We start from the raw sequence: 13,984 nt of genomic DNA, 5'->3' as shown, positions 1-13,984 counted from the left end.
TGGGGCCCGGGGCACCCCCCCCCTCCCTCCCCTCGGCGAGACCTCACACAGCCTTCGCTTCCGGCGCCGGCGCCTGTCTGCCGGGCCAGGGGACCGGGCCGTACCTGGGCCGGGGGTCCGGTGCGCTCTCGCCTGAGGGGGCGGTGACCGGCGCCGGGCTCGTCCGCCTCTCAACGCGTCGCCCCGGAACTCCAAACCACCGCAAATAGCTGGTGTCAAGGGGAAATGAATGAGGGTGATAATGATACGGTAGCGTTGGGGTGAGTGGCAGGCGGCTCGACTGAACGCCGGCTAGGAGAGGAACTACCGCCAAACACGCCCGGGGAGAGGGTGGGGGGGGGGTGGGAGAGACTAACTGTGTGCCACTTAAGGTTTGTCAAACACACACACACGCACACGCACACACACACACTCACACAGGGCAAGCCGTTACCTGACGGCGGCCGTACAGTCATCAAGTGGGCCGTGGCGTTGGGAGCGTTGATGTGGTCTCGGCGTTGAGTGAGTCAGTGCGTTGGACTGCGTGGCGGTTTTCTGCAGGCTTTAGATCTGCGTGTGATTCACTCGCCAGGAACTCCTCGTCCGCACGAACGCGCCACACAGGTCGGTACTGAACGCTAGCGAGGTGTTGACGTAGCCCAACCCTTTGGAAACGTCCCCGAGGCGATAAGGGGGGTTGTTGTCGACGTAGCGAGACGGTGTGCTACGTATATTATGAGCTCGCCGTGGCGGATATCCTTAATGACCACTAGTTAGTCCCTGCTCTCCCTGGGTCTCCACCGAGGGGGTTCACACGTCTGGCTCACATGGGTGACGGTGTGAGGGACAGGGAGGCTGGCACTGGGGGAGGGGGGGTCAGGCCTAAACGACCCCCCCCCCACCCCCTCCGGGTCCCAGCGAGGCCAGGCTGAGGGGGCGGGGGAGGGGGAGGGGCTGGCCTGGCAGCTCCTCCCCTGGGCGGTCCTAGAGGGGCCCTAATCAGATTTATGCGTGCTTAACTAAGCCCATCGGCCCGGTGCGCTCCCCTCCTGCTCTCTGGAGATAGAGAGAGAGAGAGAGAGAGAGAGGGGGGTGGGGGGGGGGAGAGGGAGAGAGAGATAGAGAGAGGGGAGAGACAGAGAGAGGGGGGGAGAGAGAGAGAGATAGAGAGAGAGAGAGGGGAGAGACAGAGAGAGAGGGGGGGGAGAGAGGGAGAGAGAGAGAGAAAGGGAGAGATACAGAGAGAAAGAGGCGAGAGAGAGAGAGAGAGAGAGAGAGAGAGGAGAGAGGAGAGGGAGGGAGGGGAGGATCAACAGTGAAACAGGGGGTACACACACACCTTAGCACAGCCCATTAGTGAGATCAGTCAGAGTCATTACTGGAGCTAGCGGGCCGAGGAGAAGACTAACACCCCTCACACTAACACACACCTTACACTAACACACCCCTCACACTAACACACCCCTCACACTAACACACACCTCACACTAACACACTAACACACCCCTCACACTAACACACACCTCACACTAACTCTAAAGTAGAGTTACACTCTAGTAACACTAGAGATAGAGACAGGGGAAAGAGGTAGGTGGAGAAGAGAGAGAGAGAGAGGGAGGGAGGGAAGAGAGAGAGAGAGAGAGAGAGGGAGGGAGGGAAGAGAGGGAGGGAGGGAAGAGAGAGGGAGGGAGGGAAGAGAGGGAGGGAAGAGAGAGGGAGGGAGGGAGGGAGGGAGGGAGGGAGGGAGGGAGGGAGGGAGGGAGGGAGGGAGGGAGGGAGGGAAGAGAGAGGGAGGGAAGAGGATGAGAGCTTTGCGGGGACACGGCTCGAGACGGGGACAGAGGTGCAGAGAGGGATGAGGAGAGAGGGATGAGGAGAGCTAAAAGGGGAAGGATGAAGAGAAGGACAGAGGGAGGGAGTTAGGGGAAGCTGAGTGAGTGAGTGTACAGTAACCAGAGGCCTATTGATGTGTAATGAAACCCTTTATCAAGGGAGAGATGGCAGGAAAAGAGGAGGGACAGAGAGAGAGAAAGAAAGAGAGGGAGAGAGAGAGAGAGAGAGAGAGTAGAGGGAGATAGAGAGAGAGAGAGAGAGTAGAGGGAGAGAGAGAGAGAGAGAGAGAGTAGAGGGGGAGAGAGAGAGAGAGAGAGAGTAGAGGGAGAGAGAGAGTACAGAGAGAGAGAGAGTAGAGAGAGAGAGAGAGTAGAGGGAGAGAGAGAGAGCGTAGAGGGAGATAGAGAGAGAGAGGGAGTAGAGAGAGTAGAGAGTAGAGGGAGAGAGGGAGAGAGAGAGAGTAGAGAGAGAGAGTAGAGTAAGGGAGAGAGAGAGAGAGGGAGAGAGTAGAGGGAGAGAGAGTAGAGAGAGAGAATGAGTAGAGAGAGAGAGGGACACAGAAGGGCATTATATCATGTGTTTAATAATGCAGTAGGAAGGGCGAGGGGAGGAAGTGAGGGAAATAAAGGAGGAGATGGAGAGATGGCCGCACGCCAAACAGCCAGAGGTAAAGTGGGCGGGGAGCCGGCGTGGACCGCTGGCTATGGGGAGGAGGGAGGGCGTGTCTGGGCGGAGCGCTCCTGCAGCGGTCCGTCCCCGACGCCATGACACCGCCGGGGTGCATGCTGGTCCGCCGCGCCTTCAAACATTGATAGGCTGACGGGCCGCAGCGCGGGGAGGGGGAGGGAGAGGGGGGACGGGGACGAGGAGGGTGGCCGCCGTCAGTCTGTCCCGTTTCATGCCTTTCTTCCCCATCGTCTAGCGGAACGTTAGCGCGCCACCGAGCTAGCGAGGTATGGAGTGTGGAGTGATGCCCCTGGCGCTGACCAAACCGCCGTCCCCCTCGGGACAGAGCAGCCGGGACCCTGGTCAATTCGGCCGCCGGTCGCCTTTGTGTTGAAGAAGCTTGGGCTGTTTTTCACCCAGCGCGCGGGGGGACCCCCCGAGAGCATGGACGCCTTCCAGCAGATTCATTTTTATTCAAGCAATAAGGTCAGCTACCCGCTGCGGCTTGAAAGGCCCTGAAGAGGCTGGGAGTGGCATGGCAGAGAGGAGAGAGACGTCGAGAGGGTGGAGAGAGAGAGAGAGAGAGGAAGGGGGAGAGAAAGGGAGGGATGGAGGGAGGGAGAGAGAGGGCGAGATGGGGGGAGAGGGAGAGGAGGGAGAGGGAGAGAGGGAGAGAGAGAGACGCAGGGACACAGAGGAAGAGCAGTCATAGAGAAATACAAAGCAATAATAAAGCAGAGGGTGAAAAGAACATAACCTCCATCTTAACAGGGGGTGTGTCCTGGAAGCTTTGGCTGGGGTATTTGAAAGCTTTGGCTGGGGTATTTGAAAGCTTTGGATGGGATATTTGAAAGCTTTGGCTGGGGTATTTGAAAGCTTTGGCTGGGGTATTTGAAAGCTTTGGCTGGGGTATTTGAAAGCTTTGGCTGGGGTATTTGAAAGCTTTGGATGTGGTTTTTGAAAGCTTTGGATGTGGTATTTGAAAGCTTTGGTGTCAACATGAGCTGGCATCACAGCTGAGTTCAAACCTAGGCATTCCTCCCAGTGTTCTCTTGTTGTTTTGTTGTTGTTGTTGTTGTGGTTGTTGTTGTGCTGCTTCCACCCGCTTAGTAAACAACCTTCGGGTGTATAATGGTCTAACACATCAATACCCAATAATCAACAAATTAAATGAATAGTTAATTCATCAACAAAATAATGTTCTAATTCTATGGTTAAAAGCTTTGATAGCGCGTGTCCCAGGCTGGTCCTGGGGGACACACTCACCGTTGGGATTGGTGGCTCCGAGTCCGTCCAGCTGCCTCTTCTGTGCGCTCTTGAACTCCTTCAGAGAGAGGTAGAGCACCTTGCGCACCACGCGCTCCTCCGACCATGGGATCCCGTCACTGTCATCCTGTGCGTAAAACAAAACGAAAACAAAACGAAAGGGAAACTCGAGTTAGCGCTCGCATCACGTACCGTTAGCGTAACACATTCCGGCATTTGCATAACATGGCATTAGCGCGTAATTAGCATAACACAATGCAGTGTCGCGGATTAGCATAACATTGGTGTTGACACCGCATTCCCCACAATGCAACAGTGAAAAGGCACTGCTGTCCCAGAACAGAAGAAGTGCCTTTGTGTCATCAAAGGAAACATATAGGTTTCTGAAGCCATGTGTTTCTCGTCTCAGAGAGGGGCTCACTGACACAGCGGCCAGGGGATGTTATTGTGAACAGGGTCACGGAGGTCTCAGAACACACTACTTCCTCTCCCTATAGTACCATTTGATCATATTTAAGTCTACTCTAAACCACCACGTATTTAATTTACCCTTCAACTACTATAAACAACCCATATGTGGAATGGCTGTAGCAAAGCTTGTTTTCTAGAGCATGAGGGGATAGATAATCTTAGTTTATTCAACAGAGGTACAGCAGAACAATGTTCTGTCACGGACTGGTTTGTGGTGGAGGAATATATGGTGCGTCTGCACAGAGCGTAATTAAACACAGGTCTGAACATAAATAACCAGATCTCTCTCCCGCTCGCCACTCTGGCACTGTTTGATGTCCAACAACATAATGACACAAGGAAATTAGATTAAAATGGTAGGCTACAAGACAGCTGCATTATTATTATTATTATGATTCTGATAAGGATTATTATAATTATCATTATTAATATTATTAATATTATTATTTTATTATTATTAATAATAATAATAATAATAATAGTAATAATCATAGCAACAATAGCAATAATAATAATAAAATGACGACGACGACGATGATGAAAATGGCTTTTGTATTCATTCTTCACCAGCGGATTTGACTGACTTCATATTATTTAATTTAAGTAGAACTGTCAGGGGGGATATAGCTGGGTTATCTGTGATATGCAAGTCTGCCTTGCTGCACAGTCAGATTAAGCATTCATTTGGGAGAATAAAACACATTCTATGTATTCAAAACACATTCAAAACGTGGTACACTTTGTGAAACTGTCTCCTGCCTACGATTCTACATCTCACTTGTCAGAATCAAGTAGAAGAGTAGGAGGAATCAGCCTGATTATAATAACCCGCTCCACCGCGCGGCCGGGTCACGTGACTTGCTTCAGAGATGACATCACCGCCGGTGTGTTAAAGGTTTCCACCTCACAGGGAAAATAATCACTCAGGAACATCTTATCGCCGCGGTGATAAGTGATTACGGCCGGAGAGATCCATTAGAAAGGACTGAGAGAGTGCTCTCGGAAAACAACGACACAATTCTCTGCCTTGAGTGAGACACGGTTGAGGGAGTAGAGAGCAAAGCTGTGTGTGTGTGTGTGTGTAAACTTAGTGTTTGTATGTATGTGTGTGTGTGTATGAGTCTCTGCTCAGAGTGTTTGCGCGTGTGTGTGTGACTGCTCAGTGTGTGTGTGTGCGCGTACACGTATGTACAGTATGAGTGTCTGCTCAGTGTGTGTGTGTGTGTGTGTGTGTGTGTGTGTGTGTGTGTGTGTGTGTGTGTGTGTGTGCGTGTGCGTCCCTCATGCATTAGCCTGCGATTAGGTGTTCTGTCCGTCCGTGGACAGTGAGTGAAGCGCAGCTCAAGTGACCGCCGCCCACATTATGAACAGCCTCTCCCTCAGCAAAGTCCGCCCGGCCCCCGGCTCAGTCCATCACGCCGAGCCAGAGACAGGCCCGCTAATGGACACCAGATAATGGATGACGCCGGCACTCCGGAGGGCTGCGGACTCATTGGTTATTCTTACCGCATCGGGACGCCATTGCGGCGCTGGGACTGTGTGTCTTCAGAGTGAGGAGGGAACGAGAACGATAAAAGACATCGCCTGCACACCATGGAGCCCGTACGTGTGAGAGAGCTCACAGCCTGCACACACGCTCGCACGCACGCTCGCACACACGCACAAGCGCCACGGATGTCACGGTTTTTTCCACCGATTAATAAACCCATGACAGCACCAGTATTACCGGTAACACAGTCTAGCCTACAATAAGAGAGAAATTAGCCTACTTTAATCTGTAACGTTAGACAGTTGTCTTACGTTAAACAGCACTGTTGTGTAGGTTATTTGAATTTGGTCCGTCTCCACGGCTTGCCTGTTAATGCGAGATCACAGTACGGGCAGATATAAACATTACACTCGATCCTGTGCTTATATCTTATAGCTTATATCTATATATATCTATATGTGCTTATAATCAGAATTTGTTTATTGCCATGTCGTTTTTCAACATAGCCTACTAATATGCACCATGTCCGAAGCAAATTCCTAGTAGGCCTATGTTGAAAAACTACATGGCAATAAACTCATTCTGATTATAAAGAAGCACAGGACCGAGTGTAGCGTTTATCTTATTCTTACTATACTGTGATCGCGCATTTGCAGGCAAGCCGTGGAGGAATATAACACCAAATTGCCTCCACAAATCGGTGTTATGAATGTCAAGCGTGCACACACACACACACACACACGCGCGCTCTGCAGAACTTTAGGTTGATAGGGCACGAGGTGTGGAACCACTACAGCTCCGCTTGACGCACGCACGCGCACACACACTCACGCGTGCACACACACACACACACAGAAACGTGCAACAACACACACACTCAAAAGTACACCGGTAGTAAGCTGAGATACGCTGCACATGATTGCTTGCAGAGAGAGGGAATTCCATTCAGTCCTTCCAACCCAAGCCTCGGAGTGACCTGACCGTGTTTGTGTGTGTGTGTTGTGTGTGTGCGCGCTTGTTGTCCTCCAGCCTGCCAGGTAAGCAGCAATCACGCAAACACTGGATGACCTGCTCCCTCATAGTTTGGCGCCAGGCCATGTGTTTCCCTGCACACACACACACACCGTTGTACTGAACCGAGTGACCCTCCCAACCCCGGGTGCTCACCAGAAAACGCACGCACGCACACACACACACACACACCACTGTACTGAGTAATGCCCAAGTCACGCTGCACCATTTTAGCCCGATTTCTCCGCTCACCGACAGGTTTTTTGAAATTGCGGACAAAAGCCCCCCCCCCCCTAAAAAAAGTCTTGTTTTGTTTTTTTGTGGGGGGCGAAATAATATATAATATAGTTTCTATAGTTAACAGAATAAATTGGCATAGGCCTACATATACAGTAGCCTAGCTTCTATAAAAAATAAATTGGCATACATATATGCTAGCTTTAGCATGATTGTTTTTTGTTACAAATAACTGAAAAGCTAAGCACAAACTCGTCCTTGTTGAGCCTCAGTAAAACAGCCGGAAGCTCCAGGAAAACACACACCCCTGAACTGTATGAGTAACTCTCCCAACACTGGGGGCACACCAGGAATCTGCCTGAACCTTTGTGTTGTCTTTTTCCCCCTCGTTCTCTCTCTCGTTCCCCCCCCCCCTCTTTCTCTCCTTCTCCCCTCCCCCCCTCTCTCTCGTTCTCCCCCCTCTCTCTCTCTCTCTCTCTCTCTCTCTCAGAACTTGGCAGGCCGCCAGGGATATTTCCTTCCCCGCGCATGTAGCAACAGGACTTCCCGAACTGCTGAGTGGCCGGTTTTATCAGCTGTGAGCCCTGAAGAACGGCAACAAATATACGTTCATCCCTCTCCAAGCACGCGATAAAACGTTGACAAGTGAGAAAAGGTATCCATGCCGGCTAGCCCCCTGGGCTCGGAGGAAGAAAAGGTATCCATGCCGGCTAGCTCCCTGTGCTCGGAGGAAGAAGGTTGGCTTCTATAGACGCCGAGAGGTGTTGTGTTTTAGTTCCAGACAATTACAGTGTGGATGGACATGTTCCAGGCCTGCCTGCTGGGAGGAGGAGGAGGCCAAGGTTTGCACAATCCACAAAGGAGACTCACAAGAGAGCAAGAGTAGGACAAGAGAAAGAGGGGAGAGAGAGAGCGAGAGAGAGAGAGAGAGAGGGGGGGGGGGGGGGACCCATAAATAAGATAAGAGCAAAAAGGGTTTATTCTATCAACGGCACCTCTGTCTGTCAGACAGGCTTGGCAGGCTGTTGTGGATGTGTGTGTGTGTGTGTGGGGGGGGGCTGTCGTGAGCTCTTTGGAAGAGATGAGGCTCAGATGTGGGCAGAGGATAGGTACCAGTTTCAATTTCAATTGATGATCGTTTAACTTTTAAACTTCCCATTGAAAGTTTAGTCAAGAAAATGAAGCTCAGGCTAGATTTATATTTTAGAAACAAATCCTGCTTTTCATATGCTGCTAGGAAAAAAAAATGGTTGAGGCTTCGTTCCTTCCCTTGCTTGATTACGGTGATCTGGCACACATGGCCTGCCTCTGCCCAATGCTTGCATTGGCTGGATACCCAAGTGCCCCCTGAGGCTCGTCACAGGCTGCAAAGCTCTCACTCACTATTGCACCTTATATGCCAGAGTTCAGTGGCGTCATTGGCCCTCCACAGACTCACTGGTGTATATTTATTTATAAGTCTATCCTTGGTTTGCTTCCCTCCTACCTATGTGGGTATATTTTGCTCAAAACCAGTAATTTTACTGTTTGCGCTCAAACGACTCTCTCCTGCTGTCCGTCCCTAAGGTTCCCACTGAACTGCATGTTCTCTCCTCATTCTGCCAGAGCCTGGAGCTGCTTCCTCGGCTCGGTTCTGTCTCCTCCTCACTGGCTTTTTTCCTTTTTAGGCTTATGACTCTATGAATTGCTATGTTGTGTATTATGTGCTTTAATGTTGTTTTATGCTTGTTGAAATGTTTGCACTGCTTCTACAGTATGTTGTGTATTGTGTGTGTTTAATGCTGCTTTATAGTGTGTTTGAAATTGTATTACTGTTGTTGTTGTTGTCTGATGTTAAATGTTGCTCGAAATGTTTGCGTCTGTCTTGGCCAGGGCTCCTTCTTGATTGTAATCTCAACAGGATTTCCTGATTAAATAAATGTTGATTTTTGTGTTTAAATGTCAATGTTTCACGGTTAATATGAACTCTTTTTTGCTCTGGTATTTTTACAGTAGGTCTGCACATCAGAACAGGAGGCAGATCAGAAGCTTTTTTTAATCACACATCTCAATTTGGCTGCCCTCGAAAAAACTGACTGGGTCTTTCAGTTTTATTTTACAGTTTGTGCGTTAGTACAGTTGGCCACTCAGACAGTTTGTGTGTTAGTAGGCCACTCAGACACACCCAAATGAATGTGCACAAGCATTGAAAAAGTATGCTTTTCATAATAGGGGACATGGTAAGGTGATCAAGTATTGCCACATCACTACACTCCCCTGCTCCAAACCTTTCTCCTCACCCGCCAGCAAATCCACACACTATTTGATTTGTAAACTACATGATTTTGCCGGCAATGTCCACTTCTATGAAGAACAACAAAGATGATGTAGATGATTTTTAACTGATCTAGTCAAAAAGGATTTGCCAAGATTCGCTCAAAGAGGTCAAGTCTGGTTTATTGAGAAAATATACGAGCGCAAGGACTTCAGGATAACGCACGTGAGTGGTTCATCCAACAGAAGTGCCGCAGTCTGGTCTTGCGCGGCCTTATATTCAAAGCAATGCACAGGTATGACGTTTCCAGGGATGTGATTGGCTAACCCATTGAACACGTCATATTTAATGGCAGACATCATCAACAGTGGTCGAGAATACAGACACGGGACATGAGAAAAGGCGGTAAATCTTGCAGGGACAATGGGACAAAGTAAGGTTATTCTGGGGCAGACAACGTCTAGGTGTGTTGACCTCCTGGAGATCATCCTGTCATAAATTAGATTAGCACAGCTATGTGAAAGGTTGAGGGAGGTGGTGAAACTACAATTTCTATGACAATGATCAGCAATGTGAAATGGCATGTCAGAGTATACTAACCACAGTAGGGAAGTTGGTCAGAATGTACTAACCATAACACCTACAGTAGGGAAGTTGGTCGAGACGTTCAGAGAGATAATTGAAGTGTGTGTCACAAGGCAGAGGAAGAGGAAGAGAGGAAGTACACACTTCAACGGATGAGCATGTTCTCACAATGGATTCATTTCAGAGAGGAAGAAAACTGTTGAGGCATTTTGTTCCACTTTTATTAATGACCTAACGATCCAAGTGCATGTGTTTGTGTGTGTGTGCGGGGGGGAGTGATCTATTAATAGCGTAGCCGCCGATTGCGCCTGGATCTCATCTGCAAAGAATGTGGGCCGTGTGCCAGACGAGATTCGCTTTTAAAACCGGCTGAAATTTGTTAGTATTCCAGTTACACACATTCTCTGAGAGGGGGATGTGTCTGTGTGTATGTGTGTGTGAGTGAGTGTGTATGTGTGAGGGATTATTGTGTGTTAGTGTATCCTACATTATTGTATCCAGTAGTTAAGACAGTATCCCACCTTTCTCTCAGGCTCTATCTATCCAAATAATCACACGCACAAGTCATACAGGCTATGTTTATGTGAATTATCAGCTATTGGATTACACTATTAATAGTGCAGTGCAACTTCAGAGTGGACGTGATGGAATAGACCAGGACAGATTGATATGTACTGTAGGCTACTGTAGGCCGACACGTCTTTCGCTTGCTGCTCGCTAAAACTGAATGTGTTGTTCATATACCAAACACTGGAATATCAACCAGAAAGTAGCAGCAGAAGCTACTGTACATACTGTATGCTGCACATGCTCCATTTTGTATTAGCCCACTGCGAGGAGATTCATTTAGCCCGGCGTCGCCGATGCGCAAATGCATGGAGAGAAACAGGACGCGAGGTCACATGATCAGGAAGAAAACTCAGAAGGGTTAACAGACATCCAACCTTCCCGCAATACTCGGACCAATCACAAAACAGTTTGCAAGAGCGTAGCGTTTAGGGTGTATTCAGACCTGTAGTTTGTTTCGTGCAACATTATAACATTATTCCCTGAACCAACACAAACTAAATTAACTACAGGTCAGAATGCGCCCTAAGTACACACAAGAGTCCCTCAGATGTTGTCGTGGGCACACTCTGGTACCCACACCTGCACCAACACATACATGATGGACATGAGAAAGATTGCTGTCTATGACTCTGACTTTCCTCACATCAAACACTGAATGTTTACAGATAAGAGATGGGTCTCGCATACAGTCAACTGTCCTAGAAAAAGGGAACATGACACAAAATAATCACTGAGTAGGCCTATTTATGAGAACAAAAAAAGTTAAAGTTCATGTTAAGTCGGCTCAACAGGATTCGCGCTGAATCGGAGAGGGCGGCTAAGCTGGAGGGTTTTAAAGTCACACGCAGACAAAGGAGCAGTTTGTTCTAGAGTCAAAAAAGGGGCCATTCAACTCCAGACAAGCACTCTGCCTCTGTACTATACCCCTATACAGTCCACACTAGTACTTCCTCTGTACTATACCCCTATACAGTCCACACTAGCACTTCCTCTGTCCTATACCCCTATACAGTCCACACTAGTACTTCCTCTGTCCTATACCCCTATACAGTCCACACTAGTACTTCCTCTGTCCTATACCCCTATACAGTCCACACTAGTACTTCCTCTGTACTATACCCCTATACAGTCCACACTAGTACTTCCTCTGTAGTGTACTACACCCCTATACAGTCCACAATAGCACTTCATCTGTAGTGTACTATACCCCTATACAGTCCACACTAGCACTTCCTCTGTAGTGTACTATACCCCTATACAGTCCACACTAGCACTTCCTCTGTACTATACCCCTATACAGTCCACACTAGCACTTCCTTTGTACTATACCCCTATACAGTCCACACTAGCACTTCCTCTGTACTATACCCCTATATAGTCCACACTAGCACTTCCTCTGTCCTATATAAGCAGCACTCTGCCTCTGTCCTGTACTCTGACTCTATAGAGGGCGAGCTGAGCTCAGTGAAGGGGTGAACGAGTGCACCAGGCCAACAGAATTGCCCCATTACATGTGTACCTCAGCGCGTAGGAATGTCTGACCGCGTGTGTGTGTGTGTGTGCGCCATTCATAGGGCCGTGTCCACGGGGTCTTCCCTTTGAACGCGGACCCTGCTGCAGCCAGCGGACCCCAGTGACTGTCCTTGCAGAGGCCCAGAGCGCTTCCATCTGCCGGCGCATTCCTATAAATTAACTGTTTTAGAAATCTGAGGGCCTGCCGACCCCCAGGGACTGAGAGAGAGAGAGAGAGAGACAGAGAGAGAGAGAGAGAGAGGGAGAGGGAGAGAGAGAGAGAGAGAGAGAGAGGGAGAGAGAGGGAGAGAGAGGGAGAGAGAGGGAGAGAGAGGGAGAGAGAGAGACAGAGAGACAGAGAGAGGGAGAGAGAGAGAGAGAGAGAGAGAGAGGGAGAGAGGGAGAAAGGGAGAGAGGGAGAGAGGGAGAGAGAGAGGGAGAGAGGGAGAGAGGGAGGGAGAGAGGGAGAGAGGGAGAGAGGGAGGAAGAGAGGGAGAGAGAGACAGAGGGAGAGAGAGAGAGAGAGAGAGAGGGAGAGAGAGAGACAGAGAGAGAGAGGGAGAGGGAGAGAGAGAGAGAGGAGGGGAGGGGGAGAGGGACAGAGAGAGAGAGAGAGAGGGGGGAGAAAGGGAGAGAGAGAGAGAGAGAGAGAGAGAGAGAGAGAACGAGGGGGAAAAAGACAACACAAAGGTTCATGCAGATTCCTGGTGTGCCCCCAGTGTTGGGAGAGTTACTCATACAGTTCAGGGGTGTGTGTTTTCCTGGAGCTTCCGGCTGTTTTACTGAGGCTCAACAAGGACGAGTTTGTGCTTTGTTACAAATAAGTGAAAAGCTATCATGCTAAAGCTAGCATATATGTATGCCAATTTATTTTTTATAGAAGCTAGGCTACTGTATATGTTGGCCTATGCCAATTTATTCTGATCACTATAGAAACTATATGATACATTATCCCCCCCTCCCTCCCAAACACTTAGCTGCATGATAACACTGTTTAGGAAGTTGTCACACGCCCAGATATTTAACCAGCTATATACAGTATATACAGTATCTATCCATCTTCCATCTCATCAGGGACGCATCGGGCCCTCTCAGTGGAGATCGACCACACAGGGACAGATGGTGAAGGCCTGTCCAGTACATGGCTCTGTGGCATTCTCCAGCCAGGCTAGTGTGTCTCAGCGCAGCGTTTCAGCTCCACACACTGAGGCGTTTCACTCAGGGTGTCGACTGTCCACTCCCGGCTGCTAAAGATGGCTGTGCACGGGCCCACACAAACACACACACACACGAGCGCACAGATACACAAAGCCCTGTCCCTCTCCCCGGCTTTGTCAATCATGGCAGCCGTCTGCCATGCATCAGTACTGTTCACGCAATCTCCCTCTCTCCCTCTCTCTCTCTCCCTCCCTCTCTCTCCCTCTCCCCCTCCCTCTCTCTCCCTCTCCCCCTCCCTCCCTCTCTCCCTCTCTCTCTCCAGAGTGTGTGTTCTGCGTGTGTCTAAGCAACAGACGGCTAGTGTCATTCAGCCCAGTCAAGCACAAAATACTATCATCCCTGTGAAAGGAGCAGGGAGCCCCAGACTGGTGTCTCCTGCGTTCCTAATGAATAAACACCACAGTGCATCATGGGTGATGGGAGCTGGCAGAAGGGGCTACGGTGGCTGACATGGTCCAAATAAAGAAGTTTTATCAGCTGATCTGCCCACCCAACCTGATTAAAGCTCAACTCTCCGCCCTGATGCGAGGAGGGTCTGAAGTAGTCTTACACGCACACACTCTCTCTTCTGACAAGCGTAACACTACCCCTCATGTTTATCCTCTGACGGACTCATTAAGACAGCTGAGCTCCAGTACGCTGACTGACAATTTGAACGAGGGAGGGAGAGGGAGGGAGAGAAAGAGAGACGGAGGGAGAGAGAGAGACAGAGAAAGAGAGAGTAATCAGGGGTGCTAGAGGAGCTAAAGCTCCATCCAGAACCCAGAACCGGTCAAGACCTACAGTGTGAGCAGGGCCAACCAAAACGCCAGGAAGACAACCGCTGAGGAAGTTGAAGAGGTGTTGAAGATGAAAGGATCAGTAGAAGGGAAAGTGCTTGTTCGGACCTGCCA

The 13,984-nt window shown here is 49.6% G+C and overlaps 1 protein-coding gene across 1 annotated transcript in view; it reads right to left on the bottom strand.

Annotated features, from left to right (window-relative positions):
- jarid2b (jumonji and AT-rich interaction domain containing 2b) overlaps positions 1-13,984 on the bottom strand; it is a 102,250-nt gene that overhangs the window by 39,214 nt on the left and 49,052 nt on the right. The window contains 1 exon segment of the mRNA XM_084454922.1: positions 3,745-3,871. Coding sequence (XP_084311048.1) covers positions 3,745-3,871 — 127 coding nt within the window.

The sequence above is a fragment of the Borostomias antarcticus genome (assembly GCF_949987555.1).
Source record: "Borostomias antarcticus genome assembly, chromosome: 21".
NCBI classification, from domain to species: Eukaryota; Metazoa; Chordata; class Actinopteri; order Stomiiformes; family Stomiidae; genus Borostomias; species Borostomias antarcticus.
The sequence above is the reverse complement of the archived record's forward strand: the minus strand, read 5'-3'. Positions and strand labels throughout refer to the sequence as shown.